The following is a 16,853-nucleotide window of genomic DNA, read 5'->3' on the forward strand; positions in this document are numbered from 1 at the left end:
CCCACAACGGGATTGGACTTTCACCCACCCAACTTCTGCGCTGCTACCGTTACACTTGCATATGGTAATAGCCATGGCGCCCCAAAGCTACCTTACCCGTATGCATGTCATGTTGAATGCTGTGATATATGATAGGATAACCCAATCTTAGGAGCTTGCCCATCTCGCCCTAGCTCTTTCTCTGATCTGGCTGTTTGTTGAATGGTTATACCTCCATTCCCCGGACTAGATGGCCCGAACGGGAGTTGGTGGTTAGTACTGCCGATAAGTATGTAGACAGCAGTTTGATTTTCACAAAAAGCAATGGTTGATGAGGATAGTGACACTACCATGATTTGTGGCTGTTTGGTTGAAGATTACCTACCATACCTAGACACTAGAGTCTAGACACCCGAAACATATTAGTATCCATGGCTACCCACCCACTGCCGTTACCCAGTCCAGACACTCTTATCAATTTCAAAAGAAGCTGAATCTGTAACATCCCGTACTTGCCTTGAGAAGCTCCAATTCATCTGCCACTATCTACCTAGTAGTATCTTCACCTCCATTTAACTATCTATCACCATCTTATCAACTGCCCATCAACCTCTTAAGACTACCATTGTAAATACAGAGTGTGGCAATGGAAGCAACAGAAGCAAGCAACCACAACAACGACGATATCCCATTTAGTTCCGTCATCGGTTCGGCAGAATCCGTGGCAGGTAGGTATGTCTAGATTCGGTATGTAAGTGAGGGCAAACTGAATGGAGCGGAAACTGAAACTGGGACTGGAACTGCATCTGCAACTGGGACTGCAACTGCAACTGGAGGCCAAAATTAAACGTTCGATTAGCATGTGTCAAGTATTTGGACAATGCTGTCTGAATCGTGACGACCAGCCAGAGGTGGCGGGACCAAAACGGGGCAAGCCCGGGCCCCCCGGACTCTCGACTCTCACCGGCCCGGAGATAACGGGAAATGGGAACAGGAACTACGGGGTGGGGCCGGGAGTTACGGTAACTTGCATATCGATCTTTGGTCGTGGTCGGGAACGGTCCAGAACTTTTGGTCGACTGACTACCTCTGTGTTATCCGGATCGTATCACTTTTTTACCTCCTCTATTTCATTTCGAGGCGAAACTGGGGTTGCACTACAAGTACAAACAAGCGAGAGGAGGCATTTGAGGCATGCGCGGTAGCAGACGGGTGGGGGGTTCAAGTTATTTTGCCTCCCACCAAACGAACAACACCATGACGACTCGCTTTGTTTTTGTTATGATGATGAAGAAGAGAGGGTATTAAAAATTTCTGGAGAGTGGGAGGAAAATAGAGGAAGGAGGAAAGCAAGATAGATCTGATAAGAACATGATATGTGGTTTCGGATGTGTGGTGTTGGATGTAAGTGTGTGTGTGTGTGTGTGTGCCGTCCTCCGTCCTCCGTTCTCCCCTTTCTTTCCTCCCTTTTTGCTGCTCAAAAACAAAAACAAGAAAATGTGTAAATGGCTTCTGTATCGGGACCAAAAACAGGAGAGAAGAATAAACGAGAAATAGTAAAAAAGATGATGATGACGAAAACAATTGCGATATCGATCCCGCCCTTTCTTCTTCGTCTTCTTCTTCGCCGCTTCTTCCATATCCATAATGTTGTTGTTTGTCCTGTGTTCGGGTCCCACCATGTCCGCCACCGCTTGCGCGAGATACATATTAAAGCTGCCAGCCCACCTACACCTAAATAGTTAACCAGGAATGATGGTAGAGGAGAACTACTACATATCCGCCGGCTTCTTCTGACTCTTCCAGAAATCGATGGCCTCAATGATATCCTCGCCACGCTCATCTTCATATGCGAACAAAATCTGGTAGTTGTGTTAGCGTTGCGTTTTCCACAGTGTTCCAAATCCAGATTAAGACTCACCTCATGTGTACTGCTGTGTAGCATCCTGATGTTCTTGTGCGGCACAATATGTACTGCCAGGTTATCAATGTTCCTGAGCTCAATAAAGTTGGGCTCAAACGCCAATATCCAAGGATAGCTGAGCGCAAAGGCCTGTGGTGTTCCCTCCCAATCCAGACGCCATTCGGGACGGGCCCTCCATCCGTTGCGGTTGACGAAGAACGAGAACTCGCTGTAGTTGAGGAGGAACTCTCCGTTGAGACGCTCGATATGGATGGGCTTGACAGCTTCCTTCCTCTGGACAAAGTCGAGCGATGTGTCGGCCTGGTCGAGAAGGGATTGCGTCTCGAGGGTCTCGAGACTGACAACCTCGAAGCCGCGGGCGCATGCAACGCAAAGCTTGGATTTGAGGAAGTGTACCGATGACGATTCTGTCGGGATGTAGAACTCCTTGAATGGCCGGAGTTCGTCCTGACCGGCGTTGAACATCTTGCTGAGACCCCTTTGCTTCTTGGAGCCGGACATGGCATCGTTCGGCTCGTACACCTTGATCGTAGTTGACAGCGCAGAGCTCTTGACGGCGCACACGAGATGGCGGCCGAGGCAGATACCGGTCTTGAAGAAGTTGCAGTGACTTTGGATCTTCTTGCCACGCTTGGATGAGATCGGCTCGTTGGGGTTGAGCGCATCCAGTTGGTACGAGTAAAGCGACCTGTTGGAAAGTACCAAGAGCAGCGAGTACTCTTCCAGAACATCGACCTGGGTGACGTTCTGTATGTCAATAACACGCTTCGGTGGTATTTCCTTGGTCTTACGATCAGAGACAAAGATACCCTGGTCCGTGCCATAGATGATCTTCCGTCCACCATCTGTATTATTGTCAGCACACAAGATCTCTTACTTGACATGGCCGTCCTTAAATACTTACCGAACGGCGTGGCGCAGTTGACCTTGTTGGGGCCGGCGAAGTAACCATACGATATTATCGTAGTGTTCAAGAAATCCGCACGGGCCCTGAGCTGCTGCTGGGCGGTATCGATGAACTCGAGCCATTTCTGTCGTCCTGCCTGATTCGATGCGTACACCGTTAGTTCGTAGCCGTTCTTTCCAAGATGTCGGAACGTGATCGGCCACCCATCACCCTTCTTGGCGTCGGTGGTAGTGCGTAGAGCAGGCAGCAAGCTTGACGAAGACCTTTTGACAGCTCCTGAAGGAATGATTTCCTCCATTTCCTTGATAGAAAGTAGCTCCAAGGGTATAGGTCTGCGGTATGCCTTGATTTCTTCTGTCTTGCCAACCTGTTTGATCTTCACAAGGAGAACTGCGTGATCAAACAGGAAGGCCGTAAGATCAGCATTTTCTGTGGGCGACTTCTTGAATTGAGCCTTGTATACAAGCTCACGACCCTCGTCCGTAAGCTTAAGGTCCATCTTGTCGTTGGGGCGGAACTTGAGCTGCTCGTGCAGACGGCGCAGGTTGAAGCGGTTTTCAGCCTTGCCCGACTCCGCGTTAACCCTGCTCAAGAGATCTCTGATCATAGTCAGGACCTTGGGAAGATCCTCCTTATCCGAACTACCCTCTTCCGTATACTTGAGAACACCTTCTAGGAGTAGAGGATATCTCGCCAAACGCGTGGTTGGCTTGGTGAGGTAACCGTTCAACTCCAGCTTTCTTGACTCTCTGCGGCGTTCAACCTCGTCCACGAATCTTGCAAAGTCCTTGTTGATGGTCCGTTCGTTCTCGAATTCGAATTTGCCTTCCAACTGCTTCGCACCGTAAAGGATGAATGGTTCGAACTGAGGGACAAACTCCAGGAAGATATCTCCAATGTTTTGAACGACTGGAGTCTTCTGTTGCCTTTCAGTAAGACTCTTGGCGAACTTGGAACTGACGCCGTGAATGCTTGGAGGATCGATAATGTTGGTAAAGATTGTCCGTACAACGCGCTCCCGCCGTTGTAGAGGAATTGGAGAGTGACCGTTGATCTTGCCCTTGAGAGGGTAGATCCAGAAATCTCGCAAATACTCGAGATCCTTGACGAAGTCTCTCTCTGTGTAGCAGATCTCACTGATAACCTCCTGCCTCTTCTTCTCCTTGTCGCTGATACTGTCCGCAATTTCCTTCGGTACGCTGTTAATCCACAACTTCTGCTCGTCGGTCTGGTCGACATCGTCATCGTTAACCGCAGCTTTTCCTTCTTGCCTGAGGCCAATTCCGCCCTTAAGGTTCAACTTGGACATTTGCTCGAGACGGCGAGGGCATGCGATAGAGTAGCAGAGCTGGTCGGGTGTGCATGTTGGAGAGTAACATTCGGAAAGCAGGACGAAAACACCATTGACCGCTGGCTTCTCGTCATCGGTCAGTGTTTCCCTGAATTGATACATTTCGTAGGTTGAGTCTCTCAACCGGTGTTCGTATGTAACATCATGGAAGAACTTTTGGGCGTCCAAAGCTCTACCCAGCAACAGGGCCAAGTTTCGATCGGTGGTCCTGATAATGTATGACAGCACATCGACGGCTTCGGCACCGCTGAAAGCGTTCTTGTAGGTCAGTTCGTTCTTGGTCCTATCTCCTACAACGATCTTGCGCCGGAACGTTTCGGCCACGCGGGACAGAAGAGCCGGGTATACCAGAGGCATCCTGATCTTGACGGTAACGGGCCGGTCACCCGTCATGGACATTGCGCCGCCCGAGTGCCGATGTACCAAGGTCCCATCTTCGTTCCGTTCTGTCGGCGCTATCGAAGGGGCGATGGTAGACGCCATGGACATAGTCCGCCCATTCACGTCGACGGTTGTCGTCGACGTGATGCTGACAGTTCTTCCCGACTGACTTCCGGAAGCTGGGTACCCGCCATTAGTAGGGCCATGGTCTGGGCTGGATCCTGGTGCCCTCCTGTTGGGTATAACTCTTCCACTAGGAGTTTGGTGGGCATCGCGGTCGTATGAGGGGTAGCCGGTCATGGACATGGCACGGTCGGCTTCCATATGCCTCTCGGGCACTATGCGCCCCTGTGCGGTTGTCCGAGCCGAGCTCCCGCTATACTGAGCCTGGCGGAAAGCGTTGGCTGGCGACTGTTGCGAGGTCGAACCCTGATACATCTGTGGTCGGGGAACGCTCGCGAGCGACTGGGATCGGTAGGGGTCGGAGTTCAAGGCGGGCGCCGGCCTGCCCCCAGGCTGGTTATAATAAGCCTGGGCGGGAGATCTCGAGGCATTGTTGTAGAAACCTTGGGGCGCAGGACCCCTGAGAGAATCGGCCCTCGGAGCACTTTGAGGGGGATAGGCGCCAGGAGGGGGCCGTCGCGCTGCTTGTTGCTGTTGTAGGTACTGAGCAGAGGGAACTTGTTGTCCAGCCGAGACGGAGCGCTGGCTCTGCTGGCTATATCCATTCGTATCGAGGCGCGCCCGGGGGTCACCATAGCCTCCTCTTTCCCCTGATCCACTGCCTCCTCCTCCTCCGGGTCCGCCGGGCGGTGGGGGGCGCTGTGGCGGCGGTCTCTGCATGGAGGCTCCCGACGTGGACGACATGGTATGGGTTCGGCCTTCGTTGTGGTGCATCAAATTAGGGGGTGGGACGGAGGAGGTCATGGTGTGCGATCGGCCGGGGGGCGGGGCGGCGCCGAAGATGTTGGAGAAGGCGGCATCTCGTTGTCCGTAGCCGTCACCGGCACCGCGACTGCTGGGGGGGTGGCCGTACTGCGGGTGATTGGATCGGGACCGAGGGTCTTGATGATAGTCGGCCATGACGGCGGCGGGCGGGCGGACGGCCGGCGTTGGAGGCGGGTCGGGTAGTGCTGCTGGTGCGATGCAGGTAGAGGTTGATGCGAGGTGCTCGCTCGCTCCTGTCGTCTTGCGATTGTTCGTCGGCGGTGCTGCTTGGGGCTACAGTACTGTACAGGCAAGGTAGGTCTAGTGGGCAGGTCGGTTCGGTACTCTAGAGGTACGACTGTGCAGGCAATCTGCAATCTACTCGCCAAGTGTAGCCGACCACCTGCGCAGCAAGAAGCACGACCTTGGTCTACCTCTTCTCGTCGATTGGAATACGGTAGACGGGGACGGGGACGGAGACGGAGACGGGGGGGAGAAGGGTTAGCAAAGGTCGCCAATGTACGGGTACGGGGCTGGAATGTCGAACTACTACGGCCAGGGCAGTGGTGTCGGTGGATGATGGCTGATGGATGGCTGATGGGACCCGACCGAATGACCGACCACTGAGGGAGTGCAGGGCTTCTGGCTGCTGAGGACCCGGAGCCACAGGGGGCCATTTGCAATCAGAAGTGGAGCATCAGGAACCGGCGTGGGCTTGATCTGGTCTTGGTTGCATCGGGACCGACCACTTTGAACACAGCCAACTTATAACTTGAAGATGTATAGAAGCTCTATGAAGGATATAGATATGGGAGAATTGGAAAGGGTTTCTTTCGGAAATAAGAAACGTCACATTACAGCAAAGATGGAGATCGAATGCCGAGACGGGGCTAGCTTGTCGTCGTGTCCAGAGAAGGAGGGAGGGAAGTATACGGGATACGGCAGACTGCGTAGAGGCTGACCTCCATGGTAACTGTCCAGGGCTGTCCTATCACATCCCGTTGTTGATAGCTGTCCTGTCCGTGTTGATTTTGTGCCGCCAGATGGCCGGTCAGTCGGATTGTTTAGAGGGTGCATCCGGGCGGTTGTGATACGGGATGGGGGCTGATAGCTGTAGATGCGTAGAGGTGTGTTTATACCCCGGTCAAAATTTCAAGTTCTAGTTCAAGAGACTCTGAGAATAAGTTTAGGGCAGAGAGCTGTGTTGATGTACAGTTTTGCATGGGAAGATCGAATTCAACGAGCTCTTCTAGTCTCCTGATCGTATACAAGAACACCGTGTAAGAACGTTGTTGTTCCTGAATTGCGGGGAGGCGATTCCCCGTCGACTAGGGGTTCGAAAGGGGTTCAACTTATTACAACTGCGAGTCCATCCTTGACTTGTCTTTCATGGTCCAGTATAGAGAATGCCCCATTCAAGTGGGACGGCATTGAATAGAGATGTCATTGAGATTTCATGGGCGAGGCTGAGGAAGTCATGATTCCATTGTTGGTTGGAGGCAGCCCTATCTCCGATTAAGTCCATCCCGCTGTCATCAAAGCTGGGGTTCGTACAACCAGTTGGTAACCTGAAAAGTCAGAACACCACGCAATATCTTTATATTAACTGGTTCAAATACGGTTGAGCTTACACAACAAAGTAGAAAGATGAGGACGTCACCGTCACCATACGGGACACATTTTGCGCCTCCCGGATCTCATGTTTCCGTCTCAGCTTGTGTTTAAGACGCATCTGACGGGACCTCTGTCTTCAAGTGTTCCCGTCGAATGTACACCTCGAATGATGCCATGTCGATGTGTTAAATCGCAGACTCTAAGCCAGCCACCTCGCTAACCGTCAACATTTCACTTAAAGCCCGTGACCAAGTACCAATTCGATCAGGCCGATGGGTGGATGCTAAAAGATGTTAATACGGCTTTTGGAAGTTGAGGTTGATGCAAGTCGAAAGCCAAGCCTGCATGCACTGAAGGTGTTCCTGAGCTTGCACGTGACCCTGAGCGCTAACGCCCTTGACGCCAAGCCAATCTGGGGCAGGCGGCAGTGGTCCAAGCTTCCCGCTGCATCGCTGGAGTATGTCGTTGCGACCAAGCAGCGTCTCGAGTCCCGTCTCCAACTGACGAACATCCCGCTCGACATCACAGCGCCTGGCCCCAACTTTCGCCAGTTTCCTTGCGCTTTTCAAGCTACTATCGTCGCCAACATACTGAATCAGTCTTGTCTATAAGCCGTCACCATGGCCGAAATCATGGCCGATTCGGAACTTGCCCCCAAGTTCGCGCCATTCATTGGCATGGTACGTTAACAGCAGTCGCGAAACGACCCTTCCCCGGGTGTGGCCAACAAGGTGTAGCTGGGTTGGGATGGGACACAACCACGCAACAACATCACTCGACAACAACATCAAGGTCCACTAACAATGTTCTCTCTTACCAGGCCGGCATCGCAGCCGCCATGATCTTTGGCAGTACGGCTCTCCCGATTTCCAGCTCGACATCTTAATCAAGATCACAAACGCTGACCATGTCGTTTCCAACTTCACAGGCGCGGGCGCCGCATATGGCACAGCCAAGTCTGGCATCGGTATCGCCGGCGTGGGTACCTTCCGGCCGGACCTCATCATGAAGGTTAGTTTCTCCCCAGCAGTACGACTACAGTACTTGTCTGCAGAGACTAACATGCTCTCCTATGACCGATAGTGCCTGATCCCCGTCGTCATGTCCGGTATTATTGCCGTTTACGCCCTCGTCGTAGCTGTCCTGATCGCACAGGATCTCGGGCCGCCAGGATCCGGTCAACATTATAGCTTGTTCAAGTACGTCTCGGCACCTACGACGTCTCTCCCTTCACAAACACGGGCTCTGGAGATCATACATCTTGGGGAAACGGTTCAGCTAACATCGACTCTCACCACAGTGGCTTCATGCATCTTGCATGTGGTCTATCAGTCGGTCTCACCGGTCTCGCCGCGGGCTACTGCATTGGTATTGTAGGCGACAAGGGTGTCCGATCGTTCATGCTACAGTCGAGGATCTTTGTCGGCATGGTCTTGATCCTCATTTTCGGCGAAGTCCTTGGTCTTTATGGGTAAGAAGCCAGCCAGCCAGCCAACCTGCTGCCGTTGAAGCGGCACTTGAATTTTTCGAACAATATGCTAACCGAGATCTTTACTTAGCCTCATCGTCGCCCTTATCCTCAACACCAAGAGCAAGGGCTAAATATCTTGCCTCCGAATCAAACATGCTGCGAGTGTTGATCCACAGACAGAAAAAGAGGGAATGAAAACAGATGGATTACTATTCGGTGTACACAAACTCCGTATGAACACGGACTGAACAGGATATCATACGCTCCAACAACGAAAGAACGAGCTTTGTTCAAGGAAAGGGAAGGAAGGGACGGATGACAGCTGAATGAATGGGTACATTGGGGGCGCAAACCTGAAAGTGTATAGCATTTTGGCCTGGCGTTTAAACGGAATTGCTGCTGCTACTGGTTTGTTTGTTTTTGGGTTATAGTCTTATTGGGGCCCAAGTAGAGAAATAGAGAGGCAGAAGTCAACATCACCGATGTGATGGCACGGCATGCCAGCACCTGTCCAGATGCTCGGGTTACCATCTGCTCTTCTCTTTGGTCTTTCATCCCATCTGGGTTCCTGTCATCGCATATAAGAAACTCTTTCCCACCCACCCAAAGCTTACCTTGCTCTTTCTTCTTCGACTTTGATATCTTGCTACTTTGGTCAGTTCTTTCGGTTTTGTCAGCCCTCAAACTACGTGTGTGACAACCCATAGGCTATGAGAGAATCAAGACGCAATGAAATGCTATGGGGCTGGATGAAACCAAAAAAACGCAATAGGTCCTAAACTAATAGAGGCATGACTACTATGAAATTCAAACACACAAAACTTACCTTACCACTTATATCTTATGTATTGATATACGTAGAAGATGACTCGTAACACTGCCACACGTGATCGCCATCAAGTCCTCAATCTCTTCCAGCATTGAAAAAACGACTCGACAAATTTTTGGAGAACTGATCAACTTACACTGCCTCAACGGCCACACATGGACTAACTCATTTGAGGATGTTTACACGAAGATCGGTGCATGATCACAACATTGAACAGCAGATACTTTTTCAATAAAACCCTACGTGCTTGCTTGTTTCTTAACGTCATGCTTATACTACATGCTGAACATCGATAATGATAACCTAACTAAGTACTTGGGCCTTCTTTATCCTCCTCCTCCCAAACTTTCCTCCATTTCTTTCTCGAAAAAACCATCGACATTGCTCATATCAGTCAGCAATCTCAAAAAAAAACTCGTTGACACCTTTCTCCAAAATCTTTTCAACAACCTTCATCTCAGGCGCAAGTTCAAATCATCGTCAAAAATCAACACAACAACAAAAGCGAAACGCCATCATGCAAAAAAAAAAGTGGGACAATGCCACGCAGCAACTGATACCAGCATTGGTGTCCGCTGACCGTTCGAGCGACCAAGAAGAGGTCAGAAAAAACCGTTTCCCCATGCAAAAATGAGAAAAGGAAAGGAGAGATGAAGAAAATTGAAAAAAAAAAAAAAAAGAAAAAAAAAGGGAAGAATGACACTGCAATCAATCCATCACGGCAACCCAGGCAGGCTTGTTTGTGGGCTCCCTCGCCATACCATCCCATACCCCATTTTGATTCAACAGACAGAAAGAAAAGGAATGAAAAAGGGAAAGAGACAAAAAGGGAAGGAAATGAAAGGAAAGGAAAGGAAGAAAGGCCAAAAGCATAAACCCAATGCCAAAAAAACGCCTTTGAATGATGTGTCTCCAAGTGAAGAAGACGACATGGGAACGAGAAGCAAAAAAACAGGAAGGAACAAGACTCATCTCATCATGAGGGCTGATCACTCAATCGCTCTTTCAGCCTTGCTGCTGCTGCTGCCTCTCGCCGCGACAAAAGCGGCATACAGCCCGACGCTATCGCGCCCGCATGCCGAGCCGGAAAGGCAGCTTGCTGGTGCGCGTCTCCACGTTCTTGCGGAACCGGCGCCAGCCCGGTTTGCGCTCTTCCTGTTCTCTCATGAGGTCTATCGTCAAAAAAGAGCATTAGAATCAAAATCTGCTGACTGGAAAATCATTTGAGAAGAAGAAAAGACAAACGTACTCAGAAACTCATCCCACCGATGGTTCTCCTGAACCAAGATATCGCCATTCTCCCTCGCCAGCCTTTCCCGCCGCGCCTTGGCCGCCGCCACCTCGCCTACCAGATACGGATCCTCGAGCGGTCGCGCGACGTTGTTGGAGGGGTTGTTGTTGTTCCGCTCCTCTTCGATGCGATCCAGAGCCCGTCGGAGGCCGTCAAGGTTGGTGGTGGAGGCGTTGGCTGCTGCGCGCCTTTGCGCGACGTTTTGGTATTGGCGGAGGTTGGGGTTGGAGGACATGGATGAGAGGGACGGGATGCGGAAATCGCCAAGCACCGGGAAGTCGGTTCGCGGCGGCGGGCCGGAGGGGACCGGGGGGAGACCGACTCGGGGAGGAGGGGAGCTGGAGTTGGTAGATCGGGAGGGAGTGTCTGTGCTGGTCTGGGCCCGGGTCCGGGTCCCGGCGACGGGACGGGAACCGGCGTTGGTGGTGGTGGTGGGGAGGGAGGTGGAGCTGGCGGCCGCGCTAGTCCTCGTGTTGGTGGTGCTCCGGTTGTTGCTCCGGCTGTTGCTGTTATTTCCGAGCCTGGCAATGGTGCTGGAGCTGTCATTGGCGGCCGAATTAGTACCAAGGCGGTTTCGGTTTCGCGTGATGGTGGTGGTTGCGGTAGTGGTGTCGGAAGTAGCTCTACCGCTAGTTCTACTGGCGGTTCTCGAAGTACCCCGGGAAGTGCTTCCGGACGAAGTTTCGCGGGGGGTGGCAGCCGCGGCACGGGTACGGGTGCGGCTGCGTTCACGGCGGGTCTCTTCCGGCGGATCGGGAAGTGTTGCGGGAACTAGAGAGGAGAGGACACCGAGCCGGCCGGCCATGTCCCATCCTGCTGCTGGCGGTGAATAAGGCGGTGCAGGCTCCGCCGGAAGGTTGTATGGATCGGCATATGAATAACGATCCGAGTGGTAGGAAGGCACCTCAGAGACTAAATCATATTCGACTATCAGTGCATTTGTCTATTTGAATAATGAATTGTTTAGGTGAACTTACTGTAAGAAGGTGCCACGGAGCGAATCGAAGCGGTCTCGGCCATCTCGATCATGGAAGGGAAACGGTGAGACGGTGCTTGAGAGGCCATCTCGATCATAGATGGGAAGCGGCGAGACGGCGCCTGAGTAGTAGTGGTAACCATGATTGCTATTTCCTACGATCCTCTTGTCGACCCCAAGCTACAAGTAACTAAGACAGAGAGGGAGGAAATGCAGAAAGGAAAGAAGGTTGGGAAGCTACTGCCAGCGATGGGGGAGAGAGGCGTGGCAGTAAGGTAAGGCCAGCTGAGCGCGGTGACGGTGATGCAGTGTAGGTGAACGGCAACCAGCACAGACTTGTTACTCCAACGTGCTAGACGACACAATTACCTGATCTCCTGTAGCAATTCCAACGTTGTTCAAAGCGGGGAAACGAAGCCTTTGACGCAGAGAACGGGGGGAGAGGAAACAATGAAACATTCAGATGAAAGACTAGAAGAGGCAGAAGAGCAACAGATAACCTTTTTAAGGTTCCGCGAGACCAAGACGCGGGGAGGTCTTGGAGGTACTCGTTCGCTCGGGTCGGTCGACAGCACCAACTCCAAGCTGCAACCCTGGTAGACCTGTGCAGCTTGCTGGAGCTACCTACCCCAGCCCAGCAAAGGCCCAGTCTTCCCATCGACCCCCTTCGCGGCTGCGAGGCAGTGTTGTAGCAGCTCCGTACAGTGGCCCAATGTCCAATAATACCCGTCCCAAAGGAACCAGAACGGGGTTTATTCAAGGGCCAAGAAGTTAATTGTAGCAACACGTAAGAAACGTTGTGGGAGAACCCAATCAGAGGAAGAGGCAGCGCGGCCAACGAGGCTCACCGTCGGGGCTAGGTTCGGACTCTAGTTCGGACCATGTTCTAGAAACGGGAAGAGAAAAAAGATAGTATCTGACCAGGGGAGGGGCACGCAGGGCACACGCTGCACAACCTGACTTTGGTCCGCCAAAAGAGCAGAAAGACTGCGTTGAACGAGGGGAAATGCACAGCATCAAGGTACCGGGCCACGTACCTAACGGCTGGGCTGCAGACACAACCGCAAACACATGATGCGTGGTCGACACCAACTTGATTTCATATCCGTGTCCCTTTGTGTGTTTGTCTGGGAATGCATGTCTTGGGCCCGAGTTCGAGTTCGGGAATTTGGAAGTTGTTTTGAAACATCGAGGTAAGAAGCGGATATTGATAGCCATCCTGCCATTGCATAAGTTGCACAATGGCATTAGCAACCCCGACGGCGCCGGCCGACAACTGAATAACCCCGGAACCCCGTCATCCACGAGGTCGGATACGGATAGCATCCACCTTGGAATGCCACCGAGGTGCCGAAGCTCCTCAACTTCATCATTGTATGGAGTCGCCGTCGTCAAAGTTGGAGCCGGGGCTGAGTGCGTCATAGACCACGGCCGGGGAGGAGCCGTCGTTACAGCCGTCTTGTCCGAGAGCCTTGAAATTGGCATAGTTTATAATGGTACGATTCTTGTTGCAAACTGGAAAAAGGTCGCCTTCGGCACATGGCCGGGTTTTCGGGCCATTCAAGTCTTGTACCTGCAGTTGATCGTCCATGATAGCCAAGAAAGACCCTCTTCGACCCTGTGGCGTGCGTGTGCGTAGTGTACAAGACGCGGGAGTTACCTGTCATGACAACCGGGTAGACAATCCGGATGGAAAACACCCTCACGGCTGGCATCGTGATGATTGCCCCTCATCTGAATTTCGTACTGTGTAAAGTATGGTCCACACAGAATCCAAAACATTTCAGCGGTAAGAATCAAGGCTCGGTCAAGCGGAGTTGGAGAGGTTGACTGAGGTTGGGTACATACACAGTAGCTCGGAGTATATGAAACTCGCCAGGTCCACAGAAACCACCAGTATGGAGTTTTGTTCGCTACAGAATTCGGAGTTGCTTATTCCGCTTACAACCAACTCTGGGCAAAGCGAACAGTCGGTATGCGCAAATGAGACTATTCTTCACTTCCTCGCCATGGGAATAATCGAAAACGGTAGTCAGCGCAGGCAGATTTGGTAGTCAGCGCAGGCAAACAGAAGGCCAAGTCTCCAACTCAGAATTAAGATGTTTCAACCAAAACAACCGTCAGAGTTTCGCTTTCTTTTTGATATTCACCTTCAAAGCTTCCTTTAAAGTCTTTTGCCCTTTTTTTCAGGAGCGCGATTGAACGAAGCAGGTGCAAAGTGTTCGCGCAAATGCTTGCTTGGCGTGCCTGGGCAGCGAAAAGTGGGGCAATTTGGAGTTGGACAATTTAATGGGCTGAAGTCGCTATCAGATGGGCCAAAAAAGCACCTAGGCCAAGTACTTTAGTATCATTTTCTCGATATCCTCTTTCGCCATTGCAGGTGGCTTTTTCTCTTCGTCAACTTTGGGATCGGAGTTTTCCTTATCGCTCGAGTCGGATATTCTTCTCAGTTCGGTTCGCGTGCGCGCGCATACTTTGAGGTTGGTGGTGCAAGTGATGGTGCACGTTAGTTGGGCATTTTTTGTAGTTGCCTGCGCTGACTACCAAATCTGCCTGCGCTGACTACCGTTTTCGGGGAATAATAAGCACGATGCTGAAGTAACGCTGGTATCTAGTAGGTCAGCAGACACCCCGAGCCACTGCACCATCATGAGCCTCTCGTGAACATTGCCTTTATCTCTTCTTATCTGATTGCACCATCATGGTGTTCACTTGGTCGGTGTTATTCAGACCATGTGCCCACCTGCCAAATCGGTCAGGGTGGTTGGGAAGCTTCACGTGGCTGTGCGTAAGCTTGCTCCCAGTCACGTATCCAAAGCCACACTGACCGAACTGGAGTCTGGGAATTGGCGGCAGGCACTTTGATAAGCATTGCCTGCCGGGGCCGGCGGATAGTGGGTACCCTGACGGCCAACACCGGCGCCGCTATGATAACCAGACAGACGACACCGACATTGCGGCTGCATAGTACATTACATTTGAAACCATATACATCAAGCAGACACGCATAGGTACACATCAGGAACCCTCCGTGATGGCTGTCAAAGCCTCAATCCTCGTCGCCAGTGCCATTGCGACACTGGCACGGGCAATGCAGCCCGGAGCTGCATCTCCCATCGCCGCGCCCATGCGAGACCTCGTCTGGGGCAAGCTCAACTTCCTTCACACGACAGATACCCACGGCTGGCACGGCGGACATCTGCAAGAAGCACAGTATTCGGCTGATTGGGGCGACTACATATCCTTCGCCGAACATCTTCGAAAGCAAGCGGACGAGCAGGGCGTTGATCTTCTCCTCGTCGACACAGGCGATCGCGTCGAAGGCAACGGACTATACGATGCCTCGAATCCTAAGGGGAAATACTACTATGACATATACCGCGAGCAGGACGTCGACCTAATATGCACGGGGAACCACGAGCTGTACCATGCCTCGACTGCCGATGGAGAACACCTGCGGACCGTCCCCAACTTCCAGGGGAGGTACATTGCGTCCAATCTGGACTACATCGACCCTAAGACGGGACTACAGATCCCCATGGCACAGCGGTACCGCAAGTTCCAGACCAAGAACCAGAAGCTGACCATTGTCGCCATGGGTTTCCTTTTCGACTTTACCGGGAATGCAAATAACACGGTGGTGCAGCCCGTGAGGGAGACCATCAAGGAACAATGGTTCCAGGACGCCATCAAGGAGAATCCCGATGTGTTTGTGGTGTTCGGTCACGTCGGCGTGAAGATGCCCGAGTTCAAGGAGATCTTCACAGCCATTCGTAAGCAGAATTGGTTCACGCCCATCCTGTTCTTCGGCGGCCATGTGCACGTGCGTGACGCGACTGCGTACGACTCCAAATCGTTTGCTATCGCCAGCGGTCGTTACTTTGAGACGATCGGCTGGATGTCGGTGGACGGTGATCTGAAGAGGACAACAAAGGACGTCGTCGCTGCTGCTGCTGCTGTCAACGACGACGCGCCTTCGACTGAGGTCGCGGGACTCTCGTTCCACCGCAGATACATCGACAACAACCTACTGGGTCTCTATTATCACACCGGGTTGAACGAGTCCACATTCCCTACCGACCACGGACGAAACGTGTCGCAAATGATCGCCCAGGTCCGCAAGGATCTCGATCTGGATTACACATTCGGCTGTGCGCCGAAGGACCTGTGGATGACGAGGGCACCCTATCCCTCCGAGGACAGCATCTACACGTGGCTCGAGAAGGAGGTTCTTCCAGAGGTCGCCATCAATGAAGACCGGAAAGATGTCCCTCATCTGGTCATCATGAACACCGGCGCCATCCGGTTCGACATCTTCAAGGGCAAGTTCACCAGAGATACAACGTATATCATCTCGCCCTTCCTCAGCGTGCTCAACTACATCCCCGACGTCCCCTACGAGGTTGCCAGTAAGGTTATTGGCTTGCTCAACAAGGCCGGCCGGATCTTGGAGGAGCATGCTCCTATGGATGCCAGGTTTATGGCTATCCCGGAGCAGTTCGCCATCCAGCAGGACATTATTCACGAGAACCCAATGCCGTCTTTCGCGGGTGACAGTATTGTAGACGGGCAAAAGCCCTTGTCAGGTGCTAAGAAGGAGCCCGTTCTGATTGAAGGATATACGACAAGGGATGATATTGGTGATGATGGCGATGATGCCATCCACTCTGCCATCAACTTCCATGTTGTGCCCAACGCTATTCAGGCCGAGGTTGGGTTCTCACCCAAAGAGAAGGATGAGACGCCTGGAAAGGTTGATCTCGTGTTCTTTGACTTTATCCAGCCTTGGGTCTTGGGAGCGTTGAAGATTTCTGGTGGGAACTACACTAATGATGATGTCAAGAGTTATGTCGATGGAACTTTTACGGAGTTGATGGCGGGCTGGATCAAGGAGAACTGGCCTGCTGATTGTTAGGCACAACAGCGGTGTTGTTCATAAGCTTGCTTATCAAGGGGAACTTTGGGTGCAGCGATCTGGTACTGGGCTCGGTATAACGGCACGGGATATGTCACTTTGGCGTCTATTTGTCAATGATGAGACTGGATTAGGGGATTTTACATGAATTATGAACGGGGCATTAATGTTCGAATGCACATAGCATAGCGAGTATTGTAAATATCAACACAGCACTTGAGCTGAACCTAGTTATTGAACTCGCCAAAGCATCATGTGTCCCATCTTACGCCTAAAACGCCGAGCCGT

The 16,853-nt window shown here is 52.0% G+C and overlaps 4 protein-coding genes across 4 annotated transcripts; 2 read left to right on the forward strand and 2 right to left on the reverse strand.

The window, feature by feature from the left end:
• Positions 1-1,751: 1,751 nt before the first annotated feature.
• On the reverse strand, positions 1,752-5,625 carry B0H65DRAFT_505283 (CNH-domain-containing protein; the record flags this gene model as incomplete). The annotated part of the gene is made up of 3 exons (XM_062827980.1): positions 1,752-1,841; positions 1,901-2,748; positions 2,808-5,625. 3 exons carry the CDS (start codon positions 5,623-5,625, stop codon positions 1,752-1,754), a joined length of 3,756 nt encoding a protein of 1,251 aa, XP_062686741.1.
• A 2,078-nt stretch (positions 5,626-7,703) lies between these two features.
• B0H65DRAFT_544622 (vacuolar ATPase proteolipid subunit C) lies at positions 7,704-8,685 on the forward strand (the record flags this gene model as incomplete). Its single annotated transcript, XM_062829307.1, has 6 exons — positions 7,704-7,763; positions 7,904-7,934; positions 8,012-8,094; positions 8,167-8,282; positions 8,384-8,554; positions 8,643-8,685. 6 exons carry the CDS (start codon positions 7,704-7,706, stop codon positions 8,683-8,685), a joined length of 504 nt encoding a protein of 167 aa, XP_062686742.1.
• Positions 8,686-10,066: 1,381 nt separating this feature from the next.
• B0H65DRAFT_45452 (uncharacterized protein) lies at positions 10,067-12,128 on the reverse strand. Its single transcript, XM_062826197.1, has 3 exons — positions 11,652-12,128; positions 10,633-11,586; positions 10,067-10,555 (listed from the first exon to the last, which is right to left on the reverse strand). Exons 1-3 carry the CDS (start codon positions 11,791-11,793, stop codon positions 10,446-10,448), a joined length of 1,206 nt encoding a protein of 401 aa, XP_062686743.1. The 5' UTR covers positions 11,794-12,128; the 3' UTR covers positions 10,067-10,445.
• Positions 12,129-14,548: 2,420 nt separating this feature from the next.
• On the forward strand, positions 14,549-16,765 carry B0H65DRAFT_45467 (Metallo-dependent phosphatase-like protein). The gene has a single exon (XM_062826204.1). It carries the CDS (start codon positions 14,685-14,687, stop codon positions 16,563-16,565), a length of 1,881 nt encoding a protein of 626 aa, XP_062686744.1. The 5' UTR covers positions 14,549-14,684; the 3' UTR covers positions 16,566-16,765.
• The last annotated feature ends 88 nt before the right edge of the window (positions 16,766-16,853 follow it).

Source organism: Neurospora tetraspora, assembly GCF_033439725.1.
Source record: "Neurospora tetraspora strain CBS 560.94 chromosome Unknown B0H65scaffold_1, whole genome shotgun sequence".
Classification (NCBI taxonomy): Eukaryota; Fungi; Ascomycota; class Sordariomycetes; order Sordariales; family Sordariaceae; genus Neurospora; species Neurospora tetraspora.